At 37.4% G+C, this 26,113-nt stretch overlaps 1 protein-coding gene across 2 annotated transcripts in view; it reads right to left on the bottom strand.

The window, feature by feature from the left end:
• PLCL2 (phospholipase C like 2) overlaps positions 1–26,113 on the bottom strand; it is a 96,477-nt gene that overhangs the window by 7,708 nt on the left and 62,656 nt on the right. The window contains exons 5-6 of one of the 2 annotated variants that reach the window (XM_051611214.1): positions 16,311–16,386; positions 916–1,025 (exon numbers count right to left, since the gene is read on the bottom strand). In XM_051611214.1, the coding sequence (XP_051467174.1) occupies positions 916–1,025; positions 16,311–16,386 (186 nt within the window). Of the gene's footprint in view, positions 1–915; positions 1,026–16,310; positions 16,387–26,113 lie in introns of those variants that run through there. The other variant, XM_051611215.1, reaches the window with a different exon arrangement.

Raw genomic sequence — 26,113 nt, 5'->3', positions numbered from 1 at the left:
CACTTACTGATGTGTCAAAACATAAGTAAATGTGTTTGACAAAATGCAAAGAGAATCTGCAGCTCATATAAACTCAAATTGCTCTGGCCCAGATTACTAACATAATTTGGATTTATCATTAATCACCATTCAGCACAGACTGCAATAGCAACAACTTCCTTTTTGTTTTTCAGTAACTGCAGTAACCTTAACACTTACTCCCTTTCAAATCACAAAGCAGGGTTTAAACAGTGGAATAGCTTCCTCCCAGCCCATGTTGCTTCACATAAATCAGTATCACAGAATCACAGAATCCTAGGGGTTGGAAGGGACCTCAAAAGATCATCTAGTCCAACCCCCCTGCCAGAGCAGGGTCACCTAGAGCACATCACACAGGAATGCGTCCAGGCAGGTCTTGAATGTCCCCAGTGAAGGAGACTCCACAACCTCTCTGGGCAGCCCGTTCCAGTGCTCTGTCACTCTCACAGTAAAAAATTTTTTCCTGATATTCACACTGAACCTCTTATGCTCCAGTTTGCATCCATTACCCCTTGTCCTATCACTAGACATCACTGAAAAAAGCTTAACTCCATCTTCCTGAAATAATATTCATTATTTCATCCATGCATTCAAGATTACAGTGGATCCTGTTAACATTAAAAGATTTAAGAAGAAAATGAAACTAAATTAACACCCCCTCAAAAAAAAAAAACCAACCAAAAAAAAACCAACACACACACAAAAAAACGCATAACAGAAAAGAAGAAAAATGAATATTGAGAGTCTCCTGTGTTTTCAAGTTTTATAAACTGAACTGAACATGGTTATGGAAGTGAACAAATCCAATTGAACTGTGGCACAGAATAATGACCAATAACAAAATCAGAAAGTCAGCTGTGAATGGAAAAATACCATAACTAACCAAAGACACATTACCTTTAATATTGTAATGTTCCAGGTAAAACTCTCTACTGATTTTTGCAGTTTTCTTTCTTTTAAGCCTTCTCTTGCTCCTATGTTGTGCAGGTTTTCATGAAACTCCATTGCTGTGAAGAATAGAAGAGGAAGGAATATAGTATCTATTTTAATGCATTTTTGTGGTCAAAGAGTGATTTGAAACTAATAAAAGCAAAAGGACAGAGAAAAAGCTGCAGAAATTTTACTTTTCAAACACAAATGTATGTGGTCAAGCAGAGTGCAATGTTACACAACACGTCAATATACACAAACCTCTTAAGTCATAGTCCACACTGAAGTCCCTGTTAGGTCACTGCCATACAAATGTGGAACCCAGCAAATATTTACTAAACAAAAATATTCTGTAAGTACAACTGAATTTGTTGCATTTGTATGTAAAAAACATTTTGAGAATTGCTATAGAATGGGAACAGTAATTTCATTAAATACTCTTATCTCAACAAATTTATTTTTTGCCTTGCTTTTTTATGCACTAAATTTACACCACAGCTGTCCAGCTCACAGCTTATACGGTAGGGTCAGCCCAAAAAGTAACCTTCTCACCTTACTCCTGAGGAGAAAAGGAGCAACGGTGAAGGAGGAGTGCCAAGCAAACCGCCAAGGACATTTTACCACACCCATGTAAACTTCTGTGTCCACAAAACCTGACAAACTCGAAACAAAAAAAAAATATGGCAAAATTCATACTAGCTTGATCTAAACATTGACTGGGGTGACCAGAGCTTTAGTTTAAACTCAGCGCACTGCACAGATGTAAGAAAAATACTTTTATTGCCATGCTGCTGTTGCAAATCATACAAAAAAGAATTTGAACCATTCTTCTTCATATGGGGGAAGTAAAATATCCTTGCATGGGTACACACATCAACCCAGAATGGATTACAGCAACTCGCCTAGGGAAGTCCTACATTAAATTGTGCCCTCAGGATCTCCCTCAGTAATAACATAAGGGGTATTTTGAGGGCAAAAGTTGCCAACTGGTTCTGACTTACACCTATGAACATAAAACCAAGTTATAGCTTAATTACAAATTATATTTTTAACTACATTGATTGAGATCTTCTATTTGACCAGTTGAGTGTATGTGCTTCCAAATTTACATGTAATCAACTATCATGGAATAAGCATACAAACTTGCATTGGCTGACAGTTCTGAAGTAGATGGACTTTTAAGGCCATTATTCTGTCTATTCTTTATAATACCTCATGTCTCATTACAAGAAAGAAATATGACAATGGTTTAATTGTACACTCCCTTACCTTACTCCCATATATATACACACACGCACCTTTTCAAAATTGTTCATAAATTCATTTGAAAGACAAGATTGTTCTTATTAGGTTTTCTTATAAGTTTTACTACAAGAAAAATAAATTACAAATATTTTCCCTGAATTAAACTACTGTATCATTTTTATTTCAAACACTTCTCTATAGCTCAGACTCTGCCTCTAGAGTACAGCCTCAGGTAAACCATTCATACTATATTTCCCCAACAGAGTTTTCTAACCAGGTGAGAAAGTTAATTCATCCACCACGTTTCCAAGTACCCATTTCCTGTTCACATAATCCAAAAAAAGAAATCCAAATATAACGGATCATGGAAGGATTATGCACAGATCCTTATTTACAACATTACATTTCTAGAGCCACCATGAAAAGACAGATTTTCTGATCTGTACCATGAATTCTGAGACTACATTGCTAAGCTTCTGGAGTTCCACAGGCACTACTGACTGATAATAACCTTGAACTAAAGATGCTCAGAGAGAGATTAAGAATAATGCTGAGGGCCTGCATGATGGATGTGAAAATGATGCTTTGCAGATTTCAGATTATTCTTACATATTCAAAGTCACTAGTATCTCAAACATGGAGACAGTGGTGACGACATATTCTGCTAACCAGAAGAGCTCTTTTCTGGTTCACTGCCTACGTTCTATGGTGTCTCTCTTCCTTGTTTACCCTTGTACCATGTTACATTTCTGTTCTGCCAAAGCCACTCCACTCTAGATACATACCCCTGGCAGTTAGCAGCAACATCTCAGGGTCGTTTTTTGAAAATCAGGCAAAGTAGTATCATCCTAACAGGGCCCACACGTGTAAACCCTCAGCAAACAAGTGACTTCTGCTTGAACAGCACTCATCACACTCCTTTCCTTAACATCTCTTATGGACTGGACAGGACAACTCCACATTATGATGCTAAAATAAAGCTATCCTACTCTAAGCCTAAATATACAACAAGGGACAAGTAGATTTCAGTTTTGTTTTTCTTCCTATTACTAGCTTGTCTGATAAATTGAAGTGGATTCTTTCACCCCTAAGTCTCAGCTTTTCCATCTGTGGAATGGAAGGAATTATATTCATAATGCAATATATGGGCAATTGAATCTTTAAGTATGAATGCAGCTCAGTATTTAACTGTTGACTACATCCTCTTAGTAATCTCCTTCTCTGGTCCTGCTTGGTTTTCTTGCATTTTGTCTTGGAATGCATTAATAGCGGCAAGGTTATAACAGAAGTGTTAAATTCCAAAGGAAAAATGACTTCTCAGATGATAACAGAAAATGGAAAAAAGCAGAAAAAGCTTTTAATTTACAGCTAAATTAATAAAATTAAAAATACACTCACATAAAAGTACTTTTAAGATACTAATGAAAAATAACTGGATTTTAACATTTTTAATAAATACACCAATTTTTCTCTCTCCTTCCAAGTAAAAATTAAGATATAGTAGGCAGGTTAAATTTACAAGGCTTAATTGCTTCTACAGGTATTAGTCCATTAGTCATTTCCAACTGCCTGAGAGCTCTTGGAGGATAACAGACATAATACTACCCTGATTAATACTAACCTCTTAATATATTTAGGCATATACCACTTGATTAATCAAAAAAGCATAAGGTAGTCATGTTTTCCATTTTTACTGGCAGGTATTAAAAAGGATATAATTCAAAAGTTTCTGAGTGATGGATCATTAAGATTACGTAGGATGTGTGTACTTCTTGTGTTCGGGTGAAATTTCCTGGTTTTTCATTTCTGCCCACTGCACAAACCATAGACTCATTGAATGGTTTGTGTTGAAAGGGACCTTAAAGAGCACCTAGTTTCAACCCCCCTGCCATGGGCAGGGACCCTCCCACTAGACCAGGTTGCTCCAAGCCTCATCTAACCTCTCCTTGAGCACTTCCAAGCAGGGGGAATCCACAACCTCCCTGGGCAATCTGTTCCAGTGTCTCACTACCCTCAAAGAGTTTCTTCCTGATGTCTAACCTAAATCTACCCTCTTTTAATTTGAAAGCATTCCCTCTCACCCTACCACGTCCTTGCAAAAACTCCCTGGCTTACTTTCCTGTAGACTCCCTTCAGGTACTGGAAGGCTCCTATAAAGTCTCCCCAGAGGTCTGTATCCGTAGGATAGTTGCTCCAGCCTTCTGATTATCTTTGTGGCCATTTCTGTTTTTATCTATGATGAAAATGTATTTATCTATAATGAAGTTATTGATTGCTGTCTTGATTCAGAAAGCTCAGTTCTAAAAATACCTTCTGATTAGAGACAATTCTGGGCAACCTTTTCCAGTGTTTGATCACCTGAGATCAACATTGAGCCTTCTCTGCTCCAGGCTGGACAGTTCCAGCTCTCTCAGCCTCTCCTCTCCAGAATGGATGCTTCAGTTCATTAATTAATCACATTTGTGGCCCTTGCTGGACTCTCACCAGTATGTCTATGTCTCTCTTCTAAGGGGGAATCCAGACGTGCATGCAGCACTGGAGATGTGACCTCATCAATGCTGACTAGAGGAGAAGGACCAACTCCCTCAGTTAGTTCTGTATCTCCTGTCAGTATGCTGAGGATGTGCTCTGCCCTGTCATCCAGGTGACAAACAAAGATGTTTAAACAGTAGTAGCTCCAGTATCAATGTCTGGGGCACACTACTGCTCACTGTCCTCCAGATGGGCTTCATGCTGCTGATCACAGTGCTTTGAGCCTGGCTGGTCAGCTAGTTTTCAGTTGACCTCAGTGCCCGCTTACCTGGCCTCTGCTTACTGCCTTGGTTTGTCTATGAGGATGTTATGAGAGACAGTGCTGAAAGCCTCAGTAAAGTCAAAATAAAAAACACCCACTGCTCTCCTCCACCAAGCCAGTCGCCCCATTGTAGAAGGCTGTCAGGTTGTTTAACCCTATTTCCCCTATGCAAATCCGTGCTGACTTTCCCCAATTACCTTCTTGTCCTTCAAGTGTTTGAAGGTGGTTTTGAAGAGGATTTACTCCACCACCTTCCTAGAGACCGAAGGGAGGCTGAGAGGCCTGTAGTTCCTTGGTCCTTCTTAGTCTTGTAGATAGGAGTGAAAGTGGCTTGGTTCTACTTTTAAACCCTTCTTGAACTTGTTAAAATGTGGTAACTCTACTGCTTATGACAGTGTGTTAAGGTTCCAAACATTATTACTTCTCCTCCAAGTTTCTCCTTGTGGAATATTAGAGCAATTAGTTTGCATAAACTGCATTAAGAAAACTAGTCACCTCTCTAAGACCTAACTGACGAAAGCCATACCACTTCCTAAGGACTTGCAAAATCAAAATACTTCCATCTTTCATAATCCAATTCAAGCCTTCCATATTAAGGGCCAGCTTTTCAGTGAAACATTCAAACCAACTACTGTAAGTCATGTAAATACACTGTTATGTAGGTAACAACATAGCAATAGCATTATTCAACAGCAGGTTTTAAAACTGAACAAAATACTAGAAAAAATATTTCCCAATCATAATAAAAGTTTTCACATCATATTTTGCTCCGCTACCATACACTATTTTTTAAAAAGCATTTTCATAAGCAATTCTTCACTATTTCCTAATAAGCAGTTTTCCCCCTCAGTGCAGAATCACCTTCTGGTTCCTCAAGGAATGGCTATTAGTTTAGTTTTCATTCCATCATGGTCTCAACTTTTCCTTCTCCCTCTGACCCTCTCTCTCACCCCTGGAATGTGTTAGATCGCTTTAACATTTCTTCATCCCCCTTGGTAATACCTTACCATTCAAGATGCTCTTCTAAAATTTTAAGTACAATTCTTTTCACACATTTTCAGTAACTTCAAATACAATGAAGGCAACAGAAGTGCTATGAAGTTGATCAATGCAATAGGAACCCTATATCACATGAGGATACTAATAAAAATTAGCTTGACTAGTCTATCAAAAATAAAACCAGAAGAGGAGTAATTGCTCTCTAGACACACATCAATCAGGTACATCTTGGACATCAAAGAATAATCATTTCAGCTAAAGGACAATATTAGGATGAGTTTCCATCAGTAAAACTGGAATTTATGCAAAATGTATAACCATTGTAGATGTGGTTCTGTAAGTAGCCTTGAAAAGGATAAAATTATTCAAATAAAAAACTCATATTCATTTAAAAATAGAGCTTGCCATGATCCATTTTCAGAAATTGTACCCAGGAGTAGACTTCAGGAACTTCCAGTCCTGTGTTTCCTCAAGCAGCTGCATGATGAATCCTCTAAACAGTACTACATGGCAGCCCTGAAATGTGTATTAACTTCTGCTCAGCATATTCTGATGGAATATATATGTCCATAAACTTAAAAAGAACTGTATGACAGTATAGAAACTGTGGTGTCTTATTGCTATGACATACTCCAATAACAAACATATCTTTCCTAAGTAATTGTACAAGACAATAAAACAGTCTTGATGGGCTGATAAGAATTATGAGCTATCACTTGTCCAAACAACTTCCAGATTAGAAACTTAAGTTTACTTTATAATCCTAGATTTTTAAGCAGCATTTTAATTGTCTCAAGTATGTTCAGAAGATAGAAAAATCTTTCATGACTTAGAAGCATGTGAGCTTATAATATTTGTGTAATTTTTTGCTGATGCTTGAAATGCTGGAACAAGGAAGATGTATTTCTCTTCTTGCCCTGCATATTGGATATGTTGGCTTTGCAGAGTCAACGTTGTATCATCAGGAAAAAAAGTTTTAATTTTGGGGTGTATTTCAGAAACAACACTGTAGATACTATTAGAAGTTACTAACTGCCAACTACACCTAGCTTTGAAAAAAGTTTCTTAATTTCTTCAAAATGAAGTAATCTCTTATGAAATTCACTATCCTTAATTACTAACTAGAAATGACACCTGTTGAAAGTCAGTTAGTTATTCCTCACACTACTGGGCTTTCACTATAGTTCCAAGGTGAACTTATGTCACATTACAATGTGACATACAAAGGAGCATAAGGGATTCTGCTATTTTTAAGCTAGTTAAGATGCATATAGTAAAAAAGCAAGTAATCTTCAGTCACTGAGCTCCATGTATTTATATTTTTGCTTTTGTACTGTACAAGATATATATATTTGTTGGAAAACTCTGATGATAACTACATGTTTATTAAAATCAAGATCTGAAGAGACTGAAACATGGAAAATCTGAGCTCGTGTGTGTAAGGCAGGAGCACAGACTGTTTGGAACTCTGTGATTTGTTTGCTTCCGTAAGAGTTACCATCACAAAGCTCTGGCATACAGCCTCAGTTTATAGGGAAAAAAAAATGACACCTTTTCTTTAACTGAGAGTTGAGATACCAATTTACAAGGAATCCTTAGCAAAACAGCGAGCACAACGCTTGCTATACTGTATTTCTAAAGCCAAATTTTTACTTGACATACTCATTTGTTTTGTTTAATGGAAGCTTTTTTGCCAAGAGCATGATTTACAACCTCGCTGAGACATGACTACACAGCAGGTGGACTCCTCCTGGTATGTTTTTTCTCTTAACAAAGCGCCCTATCAATGAAATAGCACAATGGTAAAACTTTGGTAGTAAGTAGATATACTGAGCAGGCCTAATACAAAATGGGTAGGAAACAACATTTGTCAATACCTCTGCAAAACACACACTGATAACACTACAGGTAATCACTTCAGTCAAACTGAATACATTTGATTTCATTCTTGACCGAGCACTTTGATTAGAAAACAAAACAAATACATTTCAAAAGAGTAATAAATAACATAAATTAAGTCAACATTAAATATTTTTAAAATGGAAGGAAAATACAGCTCTTACTTAGATTACCAGATATTGCAGCATGATTATTATGTACACTCATCTCAAATATTTATAAAGTTTCTGTGAATACTTTGCATACACATACACAAATCTTTCTTCTTCACAGGGAAAAAACTCCAAAAAAGCACTCTATGCAGTAACATATTTATTCCTACATTGTGTAATTTACATGCTAATACAGGAAAGGAAGGAATTTTAGGAAATAATTTATTCTGTAAGTACTCATTTCCACATATAAATATTTAATCTGTACATACAACTGCAACACTTGGCTGCATCATTGAAAGCCAGGGCTTTAACTTTTTACATCATTAAATATGTTTCTTAGTATTTTTATTTCAGATTATGTTCCTTAAACACTCAGGTATTCCAACCTCACAATTTTCCTCTAAAACAAAGTTTTTGAGAAAACTTATCAGGAAAGGAGTCTGGCTACCAGATCACATCACCAATAAACCAAATAAATCATGTTAGAGAAACAGAAGTCATCCCTATACTTGTAAATTCTCACATATTTTACTTACAGAACACTCTTCACACAAAGATTTAAAATTAACCTCAATAAACCAATTCTTAAGAGTTCCTTTGTATTATCTAAGTATCACTACTAATTGCAAAAACTGAGTCTTAACTGGAACCACAACTAGATCCTCTAGTACTTCCAAGCACCTACTTCCCACTGAAGTCACACAAACATGCCAGGTCATAACTAGAGAATCAGAATTTTTTTGTGGATTCTGAGTGTGCTGTGCTTCAGCTTCAAGAACCTCCAATTACTTGCATTCAAAATATTTAGATTAATTCTTAACAAAACAACACATTAACTGAATTAGTTGCTGAGTTTTGGTGTTGGTTTTTTTTGTTTGCTTGTTTGTTTGGTTTTTTATTTTAACTTATTTGGCAAGGTGCAGTACCTCTGCATCAAGAGGAAATGCTCCCCAGACACAGAGAGCCATGTACTGCCTCTAGTTTGATAGCTAAAAATACACTTTGGTGCCCACTACTGTTTTATTCTTCAAAAGAAGCTAAGACAATATCTATGCCCAAGATAACCTTCTTATCACAACATGCCCAACAACAATGGCATCACAGTCTGCCAAAAGCCATCCTCTCTGCAAGAATTGAATTAGTATTTAGTCTTCCATACCAGACTCATCCAGTTCCATACACAATCACAATAATTCAACTGTCAAAATAAGACACTTTCTTTAATGCTGGGGAACTACTTATGACATAAGATTGTCACCAACTTCTTTATGAGCCATCAGAAGAGATTCAAAGTAGTTGCAGCAACAAGCGTATGCTGTTACAAAGAGGATACCTGTAACATCTGGCCTCACTGTCATTAAAACTCAGTTACTTTCAAGGTCTGAGTAACCAGCTCCACCCTCCTCAAGCCCTTCTAAGAACACTCTTCTGTAACATTACCTTCTCAACACCAAAGCCAACAAAATGCGTATCAAGGAACAAAACACAAAAACCCACACACCAACACTTTTTGTGTTTCTCCAAAACAGAAGTCCTACAAAATACACAGGAAATCAGGCCTCCCAACATTTGGCCTCCAGCCAAAAGATGGCTCTGAAAAGAAGACTCCGGATATTTCATCCCCAGTGAAGGGAAAACTTTAATCCACAAAGACAGTCCTCCATTAAGACAGAATACATTTCTGAATGTGGGTGAAGTTAAGCCACTACTCTGCAGAATGAATTAATGCTGTCAATAAAGAGCAGAAACACAGGGCTACGAGGGAGATTTTTTCCATGGACTGCTGTTTCCAACTTTCATTTATCAGCCTTGATGCCCAAAAGAGACCAATGAAAGACTAAGGAAGAAAAGATCCTGATTTTACAGAACGCTAGAAAGAACACTTAATACAGACAGAGATTTATGGCACATTATAATTTCTCCCAGCCTTCAGATCCTGCTAAACCCATGTTGTTTCACTGGCAGTAATAATTACTATCTCTTTCACTTCCACTGGAATGTAACCTCTCCTCTTTAACGTCACTTTCTGCCCCATGGAAACTGAGTACCTTTTTCTTTTGAATTGTCTGATTAACACAATTGGAGTCATTTCTCCAGCTTGCAATTGTTATTGTTTGATGCTACTGTTTAAAATATGAAGAAGGGGAATGTGTACCTCAAAGCCTGTTCAACTTTGCAGCACTTCAGCTAATAATGCAGTATTACAAAATTTGTCTTTCGTTTATACTGAGTATAACACTTGACTAACTCTGATTTTTGAAATCCCTGTCTCTGGATTGGTTAACTGTTGTTTAGTCTCAGTCAGCAGCTGTTGTACTCGTTATGTTGTCACATGTAGATACATACAGTCCATGAGGGAAATTAACAGACTCTTGATCCTTTCCTACTGTTTTGGACTAGACTGTAGTTAAGAGCAAGTCAGGACACCCTTTCAGCTGATCTTGGTACATAAAATGTCTGCTCTATTTATGCACTTTAGCATACTTCTCCATATCTTAAGAGATGTAACTAATCTTGCCTCTTTAATCGTTTTAGCAGGTAGAAGGCAACAGCTAAAAAATATAAACTACAAGCTAATACAACAGATTATTTTTGTAAATATTCCCGTACCAGGAAAAGCTATTTAAAAAAATCAAGAGTTCTGTTTTAGCTTCTTACAATTTTATTCTAACTTTTAGTACATAATCAAATTTTCCAATCATTTTTGCTCACTGAGGTTGCTGAAAGTTGAACATGCAGCTCTAGATAGTCATCATTAATATGATTTCCTCTCTTACTGGGCTAGAATAGCATTAAGAGTAGGGGAAAAAAGGCTTTATGTGAAGAGGCAAACTCAGGAAAACAACATTAAAGTCTGCGATACTTTAAAGTGTTTGCCCTGGAAGCAGCAAGTAAGATCATTAAGAACATCTAGAAGGATGGGAGATACATTCTGTATCCTAGGAATTATTGACCCTTGAGCAAAGTATATCACATTCCCAAAACACCAACCAATGTATTACAGTGAGCTATGTATGAAGAGCAATATATGAAAAATACATGTATGACTGATGTGAATAACAAAAGAGAGAGAGATCTGAATACAAAGGACAAAGTCTAATCTTCTATTCACCTATGCTACCCGATTCAAGCACAATTCACTTCCCCCTGCCCCCATAGTACAATGTGGCCTCCAGAATATTTGAGGCACAAGACAAGAACAGGATTACAGAGACAGGGAGTATACGCAGCAGCAGTATAACCTGAGCTGCTGTGGAGCTGCACCTGGAGATGCTTAATGGAGTTGCTCAAGGAAGGACAAATAAGAAGAAAGAATGTAGAAAAAAATGTAGCAGAGTAAAAGCAGAAGGAAAGAAAAAAAAAAAAGCAAACAAAAACAAAACAGGTAAGAATAATGGACTGAATGTAGAAAGTAAGTTAAAAGACATAGTAAGAAAAAGATTGCCCTGAATATCATACAATCATAGAATAGTTTGGGTTGGAAAAGACCTTAAAGATCACCTAGTTTCAACCTCCCTGCATGGGCAGGATCACCTCCCACTAAACCAGGCTGCCCAAAGCCCCATCCAGCCTATCATTGAACACTTCCAGGGAGGGAGTATCCACAACTTCCCTCGGCAATCTGTTCCAGCGCCTCACCACACTCACATTAAAGAATTTCTTCCTGATACCTAATCTAAATCTACCCTTTTCCAGTTTAAAACCATTCCCCCTCATCCTATCACTACATGCCCTTGTAAAAAGTCCTTCTCCAGCTTTCCTGTAGCCCCTTCAGGTACTGGAAGGCCACTATAAGGTCTCCCTGCAGCCTTCTCCTTTACAGGCTGAACAGCCCCAACTCTCCCAGCCTGTCTTCATAGGAGAGGTGCTCCAGCCCTCTGATCCTGTTCATAGCCCTTCTCTGGACTCACTCCAAGAACTCCATGTCCTTCCTGTGCTGGGGACTCCAGAATTGGACATAGTACTTTAGGTGCCCTTGTTTGATACCCTTCTTTAACTATCAGAGACAGCCTATTGAGCTAATAGATCTTCAAAATGACGTTGTGACAAGTGTGAAGAAAGGAGTTAAAACAATTTGATAGTGGGCTTAGAATAAAAGGGAATAAGGAGAAAATAGGGAAAAGTGAGTATTTCAGAAGACTGGCTGACAGGGGCCTCAAAATACTATTTTAGTCATAGCAGGTGATGTTGGAATTTATGGGATGGTGGCAAATATTGTAGATTGCTTACTTTTAATAGTGAACCTCCAGAAAAATAAAGGATCCAATTCTAAGATTTAACTTGAAGATCAACATGTCATACTGATGCAAACACATTCAATATTGCTCAGTTACGAAGTCCAACAGTAGCGAATAAAGCAGCATTTCTTCATTCCCTACATATGAAGCCATAGTTTAAATATGGTGACTTCTAATTAAAAGTCAAGACTTGCTGATGAGAGGCAGTATTACAGAAGACGTAGATTAACATGTTCTGCTGAACTTGTGTAAACTCCGCAGTACCCAGACTGCGAACACTGCAAATTCTCTCTCTAGTCAGGAATAACTACAAAAGTGTTGAGAACAACTGATCTAGGCATTCAAACTGAACTGCATGCCTGTATACCCAGTCTGAAGTGCTCCTCAAGATTGAATTATATCAATTTATTTTCCTCTATTAATGGATTATCTAATCTGTGCATAACACATAACACAGGGCATCACTATTTCTGCATCTTACACGCTTTTTGGTGGACGCTAAATTAATCTAAAACCAATTCAGAAAGCAAATAACATGAACAAAGAATAAAAGAAACCACTCAGTGAACATGTCATTTTGCTGAAAAGCTTAAGCAGTAACAGTGGGGAACTGAGAGTTACAGGTATTTGAATAAAATTTATTGCATTACTTTAATTTTCAACTACAAGAAGCATTTGCAGTGATGGTATGACTATTACCCTAGTCTGTTTCACCATGCATTTCAGACTTTAACTTTTTTCCAATGGATATTGTTGTGCACTGTGTTTATCTTTGGCAGCATCCAAAATGGTTGAATATTCCCTTTCTTGAATCTGTATCCTGCTTCTGACAGTCTTTTACTACTTGCATATTTTAATAAACTAAGTCCCTGCTGTTTTAGTCACTGTACAGATGGAATAAGTCAGTCAGTCCCTGCTCCAACAACTTTGAATCCAAGTATGCGGAAAGAAGAGAACAGATGGATAAAGAAAGAGTAACAAGCACAAGGAAGCAATGAAAAGTATTTTTGTTAAGGTCGTAGGAGGGCAGGTGTCAATCTAGCTATAATTGTGGGCTATTTTTAAAAAACATTTCAAAGGAAGTAGCCTGGTGGATGTTTACAGCAAGCCTGGGGACAACAGGATAGAATGTATGACAATGGTTGACAATCTATCAGGCAGTGGAAACTCTTGCTACCAAATGAGCAAATGCAAGAAAAGTGAAAGCAGTCCAGTCCTGACATACAAAAAGGAAAAAAAAAAAGAGATCAATTAATATAGGGACAGACATCATAAAAATGATAGCCAGGAAAATCACATACGTAACGCAAAACTTCAATGGTCAAACTCAGAAAATGATAGTGTAGCTGAGATCCCAGAAAATAAAAAACCTAAACAAAAGAGTTCTGGCTGCACAGGTGACTAGGGAAGGTTCTATACCTCTAAAACATACAGAAAAAAGGCAATCTGGATTATCAGCACGCAGCACTGGAATGTGCATTTATGTATTATATTAGAAGTAAGTGACACTGTTAGATCTTTATACAATAACTTAATTTCCTGGATTAAAAAAGAAAATGTAGCGACCACTTCTTGTAGGCTACTTTTTCCCTTACATGCATTAATTCACCCTTACCGATGTTACATTTCACACATTGTTTTGTAATTCTCAGTATCACAAGATCCTCTGTGTACTGCTCCACAGTAATATCTCCATTTGATTATGTTCCATACATGTCAGCAGCAAACTGTGTTCTCTCATTGTTCGCCCCTCTGATTATTTAATGAATATTTGCAATATCATGTGTCTTACTGAACTCCAACTGCTGAACACCAAAATGAATTCCTAAATTGTGGTTCTCTCTTTTAACCAGTGATAAGCTCAGGAAGTATTTAAATTATAAAGCAAAAGAATGCAATGGCATTCAAGAGAGAAGAACAAGAATGCTGTGAGTTGGGTAGAAAGGAGGCTAGGAATGGGGTAAGGTGACCTGGACATTCAAATTATTTATTCTAGAGAACATACAGAAGAACTTCAGGTCTCTAAAAGATTAAGGGGATGGACTGGATTATTTTTAAATTCCCATTAGCACCTACACTCTATTTTCTTGCAAGAACTTTAGATTAGCTTAATAGCAACAGAATAAATAGCACCACAATAATTTTGAAGTTATTCAGATTTTTTTTCTTAATTCTGTTAATGAGTAAGAAATACAGTGGGAACCAAAGCAGTATTATTTTCCCATACCTTTTCATTAGTTAATGTATCTCAAATGCTTTCAATAACTATTTAAGATGAGAATGTGTTGAGCTGTAATTAATACGCTGATACAAAGAAAACAGAGAAGTTTTTCATATGCTTTAATTTTAAAGAACCAAATTAAGAAAGAAGTTTACAGCTGAATGTTCCTAGAGAATATTAATAGCTAAGAACCTGAATTTTGAAAAGAGCCATCACAATAATTATATCTTGGCTTATTCAGCAGGCCATCAACCTAAGAAAGAAATAATGATGTATTTATTTTAAAATTAGTTCTGAATTTTAAAGGAGGCCAAAATCTTATTATTAAACTTAAGGTAGAAAACAGTTTAATAAAGTGAGTCTAATTTGCCTATTTAACAAACTACTCTTGTAAGCCTGGTCAGGACAACAAAAATCTACTGCTTATTGGTAGCATGAGTATTTCTTCTTATTTTATCAGTTTTTCACTCTTTGTGCCAGAAAACAAAAAAGCCAAGATAAGGATGTAATTTTCCTTTTTCCTTATCAAGAAACTACATAGGAAAACGTATAATCTTTTACTCAGAATTAAACAGAACTTTAGAAAATCTTCAAAAGCCCCTGATATTAAAAGGTAATTCAATTCAGCTCATTCATCTCAAAAAGTACCTTGACTCTACAGGGCTAAAGCTGCCCTAAATAGCAGGATCTATTACATAATCCATACTTAGGCTTATGTCACCATGCTGAAGGTTTCTCATTTAGATGGGATCAAAATCTGTTTGCTATTTATCGTGGGCTTTAAGTCTTTATCATTCTTAAGCAAAGGATTTTTGGACCCAGCTGCACTTCATGTAAAACATATTTCAAAGACTAAAGAAAATCAGACATCTATAAGTTTAGTGGAATCCCTATGAGCTAGTAGAAAGCTGCAGAAGGCTGGATATCAGATAGATAAAAATGTATTTGTATATAAAAAGCTTTGGTCTCAATGGAGTCATGCAAGATACAGCTGTAGACACTTTGACTCTCTGGCAGACTTCTTGTTTCTGATGAAACATGCAATGCATCATTACTCTGTACATTGCTTTTTTAAACACTTAGGGAAGACCAAACAACTAGCTATACAACCTGTTTCAAATATGTATTAGACACAGGAAATCTTTCAGAGAATCCATGGGACCAACAGGTCACAGCAAAGTTTAAAAAAAATACTTGCTGCATCCATGTGGCTTGAAAAGGCAGCCACAGAAGATATAACTGTCTGCGAAACCAGCTTTTCTCTCAACAGATAAAAAAGCAACAAATCATCAGAACCAGATGGTATCCATCCCATACATCTAGAGAAATGCAGGGATGAAATGCCTAAGCTACTGTCATGTAATTACCTGAAGGCAAGGTCCTTCATCAAGGCTCTTGAAAACATTAGGCTACCATGGAAAAAAAAATTCCTCACATAGTAAAAAAGGAGACAGGAGTAACTTCGTGAAGAAAGATAATTCTCCTTCTTTCCTGTAATCCTGTGTTTCCATTTGTGGAAGTGACTGTATCAACAAACTAACTTCCATATATAGAATGCTCATGATTTCTGAAGTTAAGCTGTAATTCTATGGATCTTTTATTTCTATGGTTTGAAATGTCCTTTTCAATGTTATTACATGTGCCTAAATTACACTAATCTCTTTTTTTGTCTGGGTTTTTTTTGTTATTGTTTGGTTATTGGGTTGGAGTTTTTTTGCTAAGGTTGAATAAATAAACTTGATTAAAGTTTTGGGAAATGAAGAAAAACATGGTAAGTTCTTTATAATATTTTTAAAACAGCTTGTACTTACCTGCTTTCTGACACTGTACTATCTTCTCATATAAGCTATCTGTATTTTCAACTAGAGTCCTGATGGTGTGAATCATCTGTAAAGAAAATTAAAATAAACAAAAATACCGGTAAAATTAGTGTGTTTTTTAAAAAAAAATCTGTGAAAGATGCTTAAAATTGAACTCAAATCAATAATCTAGTATTTGTTGTTCACATGATAAATACATTAATTTTCCTCATCATAGCCAGAAAAAGAAGTGCTCTAAACGTAGCATAAAGACATTAAAAAAAGATTGGTTTGGGCTGGGATCTGTGAACATCAAATTAAAATGTCTACTTGATAGTAAATTGCCTATCAAAGCAAGTGGAAATTATACAACTATTTACCAGGTAATTCACTTTTGGTGACTTGGGTGAGATAACCTAGATGCAGGTTTCCTCCTCCTCACTCACTCCAACATTCAGGATGATGACCACTCACCACCTAGTGTTTCCTTTTTCCTAGGGATCATCCCATTGCTTTTCCAGATTTGTTCCTCTAAATTTTCCCTTTTTGAGGCTTGAGCTGTATATCTGTATGAGAAAACACTCTACAGAGGAAAACAAATCACTGAAGGCTCATATTGGAGGATAAGGAAAAGAAATTATTCCTTCACTTGATCTTTCGAAACAATAAACCTTTCATGGAAGCTCAGCTGAAAGCACATGGATTAAGATGGAACCGTGCAGATTTTCCAGCCTAGGGCATATCTTGAGAAGCAACAACTTGGCTACACACCTCACCCACTGACATCCTGGTAGCTGCTTAGGCAGCAGATTATTTGCCACTGAAACAACCGACTGAAGTTTGATATGTTACTTTATGTGGGTGTTCATGTGGAAGTCATCCTTACAAGACCACAATTGCTGTTACAAGCAGGAACATTCCATGTTACAGGAAAAAAAAAAAAAACAGACCTCTCCAGCACTCTTTCTCAGACAAACATTACTTTAAGAGGCATGACTACAGTAGTCCTTCCTCACACATGTTAGAAGAAGCCTCCTCCAGCTGAGTGACTTAGAGACTCTTTTTCTAAACATTACTCTAAGTGAGATCTAAATCAATTTAGAGAAGCAGGCAAGTTAAGCCTCAGATTTTTGATCATGGCAAGTGTGCAAGTGAGGAGGAAGAACACCTGAATAGATGTAAACTACTCTACAGACTTCTACTATTTTCAGCTAAACAAAAATCTACTTTAACTAAGCAGGAAAACATTTCAAAATAATTCTAGTTCTGTTTCCATTATTTCAACAGAAAATGACCAAAAAAAAAGCAAACCCCACAAATTTTAGTTCATGCTACATATAAACAACATGTGAACAAGCAACTTTAGAGTATGTGCAGCATTCATTGAAGCAAAAATAGCCTATTATGAGAATTATGCCGAGTACTAATTAGGTGTCTTGAACAGGCAGCACCATCGGTCTCTCTCTTTTGTGAGCTCCAGCCACTACGGTTCTCATATGAAAGGGTATTAATAGAGAATCCCACTGTAGTCATTATTATAATGTACTCACATCCTGAAAAACAAGAGCCATACATGCTCAGCATTTTATTTTTCAAGGTGACTTTCAAGGCAGCAAAAGCTCAATAGAGGATGCTTTACAGTACCCTTTCAGCAAGTCAGTAATACAGCATCAGTTATTGGAAGTGTATTTACAATTGAAGTCAGCTATGTTTGGCTTCTCTTCATTTAAGTGATTACAGAAGCAAATGTGTTACATGACATATTGAAAGATGCACACACCTCACTCAAAGTATACTGAAATGTCCAACCTTTAATCAGCACCACAATAAAAAACAGAACTGGACTTCTAATAGGCCTGTAAGTTCACATTATTAAGGTCAGCTCAAAACTTAATAAGCACTGGTAAAAACCTTACACATACCACCCTTGAGACTGCTAGCACCGCTAGATCAGTGCTGCTCAGTTTTCAAGAATAAGGATCCCCAAGGCAAAACAGGAGTGATATACAGCAAATAAATATGCTGAAGTTATTGAAAGCAGCATCTTAACAGAAGGGACAATACATTTTTCTTGGTCCCAAGTTCAAGTTACAGGTCCAGAAGACCTCTTCACAGACCTTTAAAATATCTGAAGAATTTGCTAAGTTGCATAGAAAAGGTAATGGAAAAAAGACAGTGGAACAGTTTTCAGAGATTACAAATTTCTGACAACTACTACTGTAAAGTGATGAGACAGGAAAAGACCTGCAAAGGGCCCAGCAGGACAGATTTTCATTATATGTCTTTTAAACATATTCTTCAAATCCCCCCAAAATTTTAGAAATTAACAAAGAAAGATCAAAGCCAGCCCACAAGTCAAGTAATTCATATTATATAAAGCAGGTATTGATTGGTAATAGATACACTGAGTGTTTAATGACAATTTCATCAAATGCAGAGACATACATGTGGGATGTGTCCCATGAGTCCTGAGGAGGCAGACAGATGTCATTGCAAGACAGCTCTCAGTTAGCTTTGAAAGGACACGGCAATCAGAGGACATTCCTGAGCACTCAAAGAAAGCCAGTTTCACTCCTATCTACGAGACTAAGAAGGACCAAGGAACTACAGGCCTCTCAGCCTCCCTTCAGCCTCTGGGAAGGTGGTGGAGTAAATCCTCTTTGAAACCACCTTCAAACACTTGAAGGACAAGAAGGTGATTGGGGAAAGTCAGCATGGATTTGCATAGGGGAAATAGGGTTGAACAACCTGACAGCCTTCTACAATGGGGCGACTGGCTTGGTGGAGGAGGGGAGAGCAGTGGATGTCTTTTATTTTGACTTTACTGAGGCTTTCAGCACTGTCTCTCATAACATCCTCATAGACAAACCAAGGCAGTAAGCAGAGGCCAGGTAAGTGGGCACTGAGGTCAACTGAAAACTAGCTGACCAGCCAGGCTCAAAGCACTGTGATCAGCAGCATGAAGCCCATCTGGAGGACAGTGAGCAGTAGTGTGCCCCAGACATTGATACTGGAGCTACTACTGTTTAAACATCTTTGTTTGTCACCTGGATGACAGGGCAGAGCACATCCTCAGCATACTGACAAGAGATAGAGAACTTGGAGAAGGTTGGACATAGCAGATGGTTGTGCTGCTATTCGGAGGGACTTTGACAAGCTGGAGAAGTGGGCTGACAGGAGCTCCATGAAATTCAGCAAAGGGAAGTGCTGAGTGCCGTACCTGCAGAGGAATGCGCCCATACATTCAGAAGTACAGGCTCGAGGTTGACAGAAAACAGCTTCAGAGAAAGGATCTAGGTGCCCTGATGGACAAGTTCAACATCCCTAAGGAAGGTTTACAGCACCTGAAGACAGAGGCAGTTGGTCCTTACCCTTGAGTCAGAATTGGTGAGGCCAGATCTGGAGAGGTCAGTCCAGTTTGGGGCTTTCCAATACAAGAAAGGACTTAAGGTCCAGCACATGGCCACAAAGAGAGTTAAGGAGCTGTAGCACCTCTTGTACAAGAAGAGGCTGAGATAGCTGGAACTGTCCAGCCTGAAGCACGTAACGCTCAATGGGGATCATGGATGGTCAAACACTGAGGTTGCCTAAAAATGATCTCTAGAGGTTCCTTCCAACCTCACGATTCTAGGTAAATAAGGATTTTAGTTAAGCTGACATCTCTAATAAAAAAATATTTTTAGATCTGAGCTTTCTGGCTCAAGACAACAATCAATAACTTCATTATAGAAAAAAAATCAGGTTTGCTTTTGCCCAGACAGTCCAAAGCAGCTCTATAATGAAGAACAACTCATCTTTCTACTATCTAGGTTCAGTCCAAAGTGCCAAGGTAAGGAAAGCTGCTACTTCTGTACATACAAAGAAATCACAAACTAATTTTGCTTCAAAGCAAATTTTCTAGCAAACACATTATCTAAATTACTTTTTTTTCTCCAACTATGCAAGAAAATAAATTTGGCATAGGAACAGAGTCACTGAGGTTGGAAGGGATTTCCGGAGGTCAGCTAGTCCAACTCCCCCTGCTCAAGCAGGGCAATCTAGAGTAGGTTGCCCAGAATCATGTCACAGAACCAGAGAATCACAGAATTGTTGGGGTAGGAAGAGACCTTAAAGATTATCTAGTTCTAACCCCTCTGCATGGGCAGGGTCAACTCCTACTAGACCAGGTTGCTCAAAGCCCCATCCAACCTGGACCACTCTCATATTAAAGAATTTCATCCTAATATCTAATCTAAATCTACGCTCTTTCAGTTTGAAACCATCACCTCTTGCCCTATCACCACATGCCCTTGCAAAAAGCCCCTCTCCTGCTTTTCTGTAGGCCCCCTTCAGGTACTGGAAGGCTGCTATAAGGTCTCCCTAGGGCTTTCTCCAGGCTGAACAACCCCAATTCTCTCATCCTGTATTCGTAGGACAGATGCTACAGTCCTCTGATCATCTTCGTGGACTTCCTCTGGACTTGCTCCAACAGCTCCATGTCCTTCTTATGTTGGGGGCCCCAGAACTGGACACACTACTCCAGATGGGGTCTCATGAGAGCAGAGTAAAGGGGCAGAATCACCTCTCTTGACCTGCTGGTCACACTTTTTTTGATGCAGCCAAGGACACAGTTGGCTTTCAAATAAGTTTTTTAATATCTCCAAGGAAAGAGACTCCATAATCTCTCGTGGCAACCTGTTCCGATGCTCAGTCACCCTCAAAGCCAAAAAGTGGTTCCTTAGGTTCAGACAGAACCTCCTGTGTTTCATTTAATGCCTCTTCTTCTGCACTGGGCACCACTGAAAAGAGCCTGGATCTGTCCTCTTTGCACCCTCCCTTCAGGCATCTGGACACATGGATGACATCCCCTCCAAGACTTGTCTTCAGGGTTAAGTCACAGCTCTCTCAGATTTTCTTCAAAGAAGAGATGCTCCAGTCCCTTCATCACCTTCATGACCCTTGTTGGCCTCTATCCAGTATGTCCATGTCTCTCTTGTACTGGGAAGCCCAGAACTTGATACAGTACTCTAGGTCTGGCCTTACTAGTGCTAAAAAGAGGGGAATAATCACTGTTTTCACCCCTGGAAGTTTTCAAAGCCAGGCTGGAGGGGGCTCTGAGCAACCTGGTCTAGTGGGAGGTGTCCCTGCCCATGCAGGGGCCGGTTGAAAGTAGATCTTTAAGGTCCCTTCCAACCCAAACCATTCTATGATTAGCGTATATTATGATATTATGTTTCCCTTTAGACTTTAAAACACTGTCCTCTTCCGAGACAAATGCAGAGGAAATTTCCATTGTGCCTCCTGAGCTCACAGGCGTATTATGGTATAAACGTAATGCTGTACCTAACTGACACTGGCAGTATATCCCCGGAAGTGGAGAAAACATATGAATGGACTCATGGTTTCAATTTCTTAGCCTTCCTTTCCTCTCTCACCTCTTATTGAGATGTTTTATATTCTAGGAAACACATACATGGAACATGTTTATGTCTTCAGAAATAAGCAAGCCAAGATTATGTCATAATGCAGTGCAAGAGCATAAGAGCATAACAAAACTAATTCTTGTAGGCCCAAGGAAAAATAAAACACCATCTGTTCTTAATTCTGTAGTATCCAAAATTAATTAGATTTCCCACAGTTTTATTTTACCAAAATTTTACCAAAGGCACAAACAGTCCACAAGTTCTGCACTAAAAAGGCTTATGATTCCTCATGAGTGAACTATTTAAGAAAGACTATGTTGAAGACAGAGTAAATAAAACAATCAGTAACTCTCTTCTAAACTATGCACACAACGACATTAAACTATGAAATACAACAGTCATTTCTCCATGCTTTCCTGACACCCTGGATGTTACAATAAAAAGATTTACACAATTTTTAAACTAAAGCTGATAAAATGAAAACACTATGTTGAAAGTGGACAAGAAGGAAGCACATATATGTGAAAGGAAAATATCCTACATCTGTAAAGACAATCAGAAATGTACCATTCTTATGAAAAAAACTAAAAGTGTTATTTTCAAAACTAAAACCAACAATAACAGTTCCACTAACCACAATTTTTTTTTTTCACACAGGAGTCAAAAAGACAAACAGAAGAATGAAAATTTATCAAGAAAGAAAAAGAGTACTACTATTAAAAACATGGTGAAGATTTAAGAGAATTTGCTATGAATCTGACCTGTTTTTATACTCTTCCACAAACATTCCCCTGGACTATATTACAAATAGGACAGTAAGTTAGATGAACTCATCTTCCTAGGTAAGTCATGCTGTTTTACGCTCTTCTGAAGACTGTGAGTCAGCCATTAGCTGCAATGGGATTAGTGAGAGGATACAAAAAACATTCATGCTCTTAATAAAAAACTAAGAAATCTTGACTTCCCAGAAGCATGAAGTTATCAGAGTTTCTCAATCAGCTCATACTTCACAGTATTTGGCACTGGAGTCTGAATATCCAAAATTAGACATTTGTTTCTGCCCTTGAGGACTGAAAAGCTCAACATAACCTGAAGTTATAATCCATGGCTGTGTTTTTGGAAGCATAAGAGCAACCTTCAGTATAGAATGACTGCCCTGTTATAAAACAGGAAAATAAAAACTGGTATCAAGCAATGTCACTGTTTTTGAAGAAGGTGCCCCAGCTATTCAGCGTATTTTCCAGCAATACTTTGTCTTCTATCAGTTTTCGTGACAGACTAACAACTACACAATCAGTAGCCATTTAAACTAATCTCAAAATCCAGGATATACAATTATTATAATTTATTAAAAACTACAAAAAACCTTACCTGGACTATCTGCAGTATTTTGAACTGCAATGAATGACGTATATTTTCCCTGAGGTATCTTCACCACTGAACTGTATCCATTTATACCCTAAATTAAAACAGTTCTAACTGCAGAGACTTGATAATGAAAGTAAACCTACTGTACACAAAACCAGAGGCAATAATGGAAACAGCAAGACAGCGTGTGTTATTGATATTTAAATATTGCATTTCTATTGCCAACTTAGACACTTACTACTTTAACACACATTACAACAACCCATCACTAAGACTGAGAAAGTTGTTTAAACGCTAAGTACCCACATATCTCACACCTTGATGACCTTTGCAAATCTGGTGGAATCATTAAGTCACACATCTTCAAAAGTACTTAGCTATTTTAGCTTGCTCAAAGTTGGTGGAACTATACCTACCATCTATAATCCACTTTCTACAAAAACATACGTCAATACAAAAATTATCACAAGCAACCAACAGTTCTTTTCCTGTTAGAACATAAGTTTAATTTCAACATTTACTCCAGCTAATGGAGAAAAGCTAATAATTTTTAAAGGCTAAGAATTTCAGAGTAACTACATTTCAATATGAGCATGTGAGAAGGGACTTTGACATATGTTTTTGGAAAATCCAATCAGACTTATCTTCTCTGTCTACATGCTTCTTGATTTTAAAGAACTCCAAGAGATTAATGAGCCCTTCAGCTTATAAAAGCTGTATTGACTCTTGCCCGGCACACTTCTCCAGTTTCCTCTAATTTTCATCTTCAAAAACGCTTCTACCCATTTTCACAATACAGATGCCAGCCTGTCTGATCAGTAAGTTCATGATCTTCCCTGGAAACCTCCTAAAACACTGGCACCACACTAACAACTTTAAGTAAGAGGATACACTCAACAAACAGTTTGGATGTATCAACTCTTGAGATCTTTCAGGACCCTTGAATTAACATCACCTCTTTCTGATATTTTTTTCTCAGTCATTTTGCCTTTCCTGTGTAATTTCTATCAGCATTTCAGTTACAGACAAATTTTCCCAAGAGTCCTTCACAAATAAGCAATTCATGTGAAACCTTAATCTCCACAGGTAAACGGATGCAAAAACTAACAGTGTTGTGGCTTTTCTTCTTGTCCTGGGGCTTTCTTTTATACTTTGATCAACTACTTGTCATACATACTATTTGACAGGCTTCCTGATTCTGGTATTTTCAGAAAAGAAGTTATGATTATTTTTAACTCTGTGCAGGTCATTCCTGAAAATCTCCACTGTTGGCTTTCTTGTATTTTCTATTTAACCATGGCAGCATTAAACATCTACTCTATCTTCCTCATCTGCACTTCAGCTTTTTGGAAGATGCTGCCTTCTTTCAAACACCTTCTCCTTTTTGTCCTCAAGTGTTTTTTGTGAATTGGTATATATTTATTTCAAGCCCTCTGTATCTTTAGAGTGTCTATGGTGCCTATTCTTTTGACTACTTCTCTTTTTTAACAAGATTCCTTATTTTTATGTAGTTATGGTCTTAAGTATCAAAGTAAGGAACAACAGCATTACAATCTTATGTGCCAAGACTAAGTTATTTTCTTTATAAGCTAGATGATTATAAGAATTAAATTGTAACACAGAAAAACCCTGGAGCTGGACTCCAGAAAACATGAGCTCAATAACAACATTCTGAACCAACCAGGAAACAGAATACACAAAGCTAGCACAGTCTATGCCAGTCACATATTCATCAGAAAAAACAGCAGATGGAAAAATCTGGAATTTTTTTCAGGTGCACAGAACAGGTATTGGCAAGATACTACCACATGTCTTAAAAACACATGAGATCCAAGGACTGAGTTTGATTATAGGAGACTGGTGACCATCTTGAATTCAGCCTTCTCTGTCACAATCAGAAATTGAGTATTTAGATCAAAATGAACTTACACGAGAGTTTAAAAAAGTGAACTTGATGATCTTTAAGGTCTTTTCCAGTCTTGGTGATTCTGTGGCTCTGTAACCTATTAATTCACAGTGTTTTAGGAGATAAACTGGTAATCATTACCAGCACTGGATTCTATAACCAAAGCAGAATGACTGAAATACCTCTTACTGTATTTGCAAACTAACCATAACCAAGGACCTACATCAACAAGGTAACTAATACAGATTTTACGAGCTAAGCAAAACTCAAAACAGATTCTTTTTTTAAGCCATTCTTTTTTAATCCATATTGATGATATCAAGATGAGTTTTAAAGGTAAAGAATATTATGGATTTTGAGCAATAGGTGAAGTATGAGAGGGCTATTAACATTTTAGTAAAACTTTAACCATCAGTCCTGTTTAGGTAGTCTCTTAGTAAGTCCTACTGTTAGTACCAGTCCAGTCTCTAACTCTTGAAGGTAGTCAAACTATCTACTTCCCAGTGGGATGGACAAGCTCAAAATATAGGCTATCATATTTAGTTTATGCAATTGTCCAAATTTGCAACTCCATAACAAGAAATTAACTTCCATAGGACTGCATATAAAATCTGCTCTATTGAGTCAGTCACTGAAATGAGCCAACAATAAGGTAACTGGATTTCAACTTAGTGTAGAGATACTAATCACCAATCACATGATCTTTATTTCAGGCTTACTAGGCTTTGCTGTATATTAATCTCTCTCATTTTCACCATCTCACAACCAACACCACTAATAAACACAGCCCTGCTCTCAAATCTATCCCTAGGGTGTGTATACAAAATCTGTTCATTTTCTTTTATCTCATTTGAATCAAATACAGACCTCCTATACTGTAGCCTACAGACATTTTGAATTACACCATCATCTCAACATGAAAAAAAAAACCACCAAACCCCAGCACCAGAAACTGAAAAATTTGATCTAGCAGCATTATCTAATTAGGATTTGGTAACATTTAATCCTAATTAATGTAGCAGCTTTACTTTATCTTCTTTATCACACAGGTACAGTTCTCTGCCTTTTCTGTGCTCGCTTTCCTTTCAGAAGTAAATGCCTGTTTGCAAAGTTCAGAAAACCTTATCTTCATCAGATGG

The sequence above is a fragment of the Apus apus genome, chromosome 2 (genome assembly GCF_020740795.1).
Source record: "Apus apus isolate bApuApu2 chromosome 2, bApuApu2.pri.cur, whole genome shotgun sequence".
NCBI classification, from domain to species: Eukaryota; Metazoa; Chordata; class Aves; order Apodiformes; family Apodidae; genus Apus; species Apus apus.
This window is presented reverse-complemented; position numbering and strand designations above follow the sequence as displayed.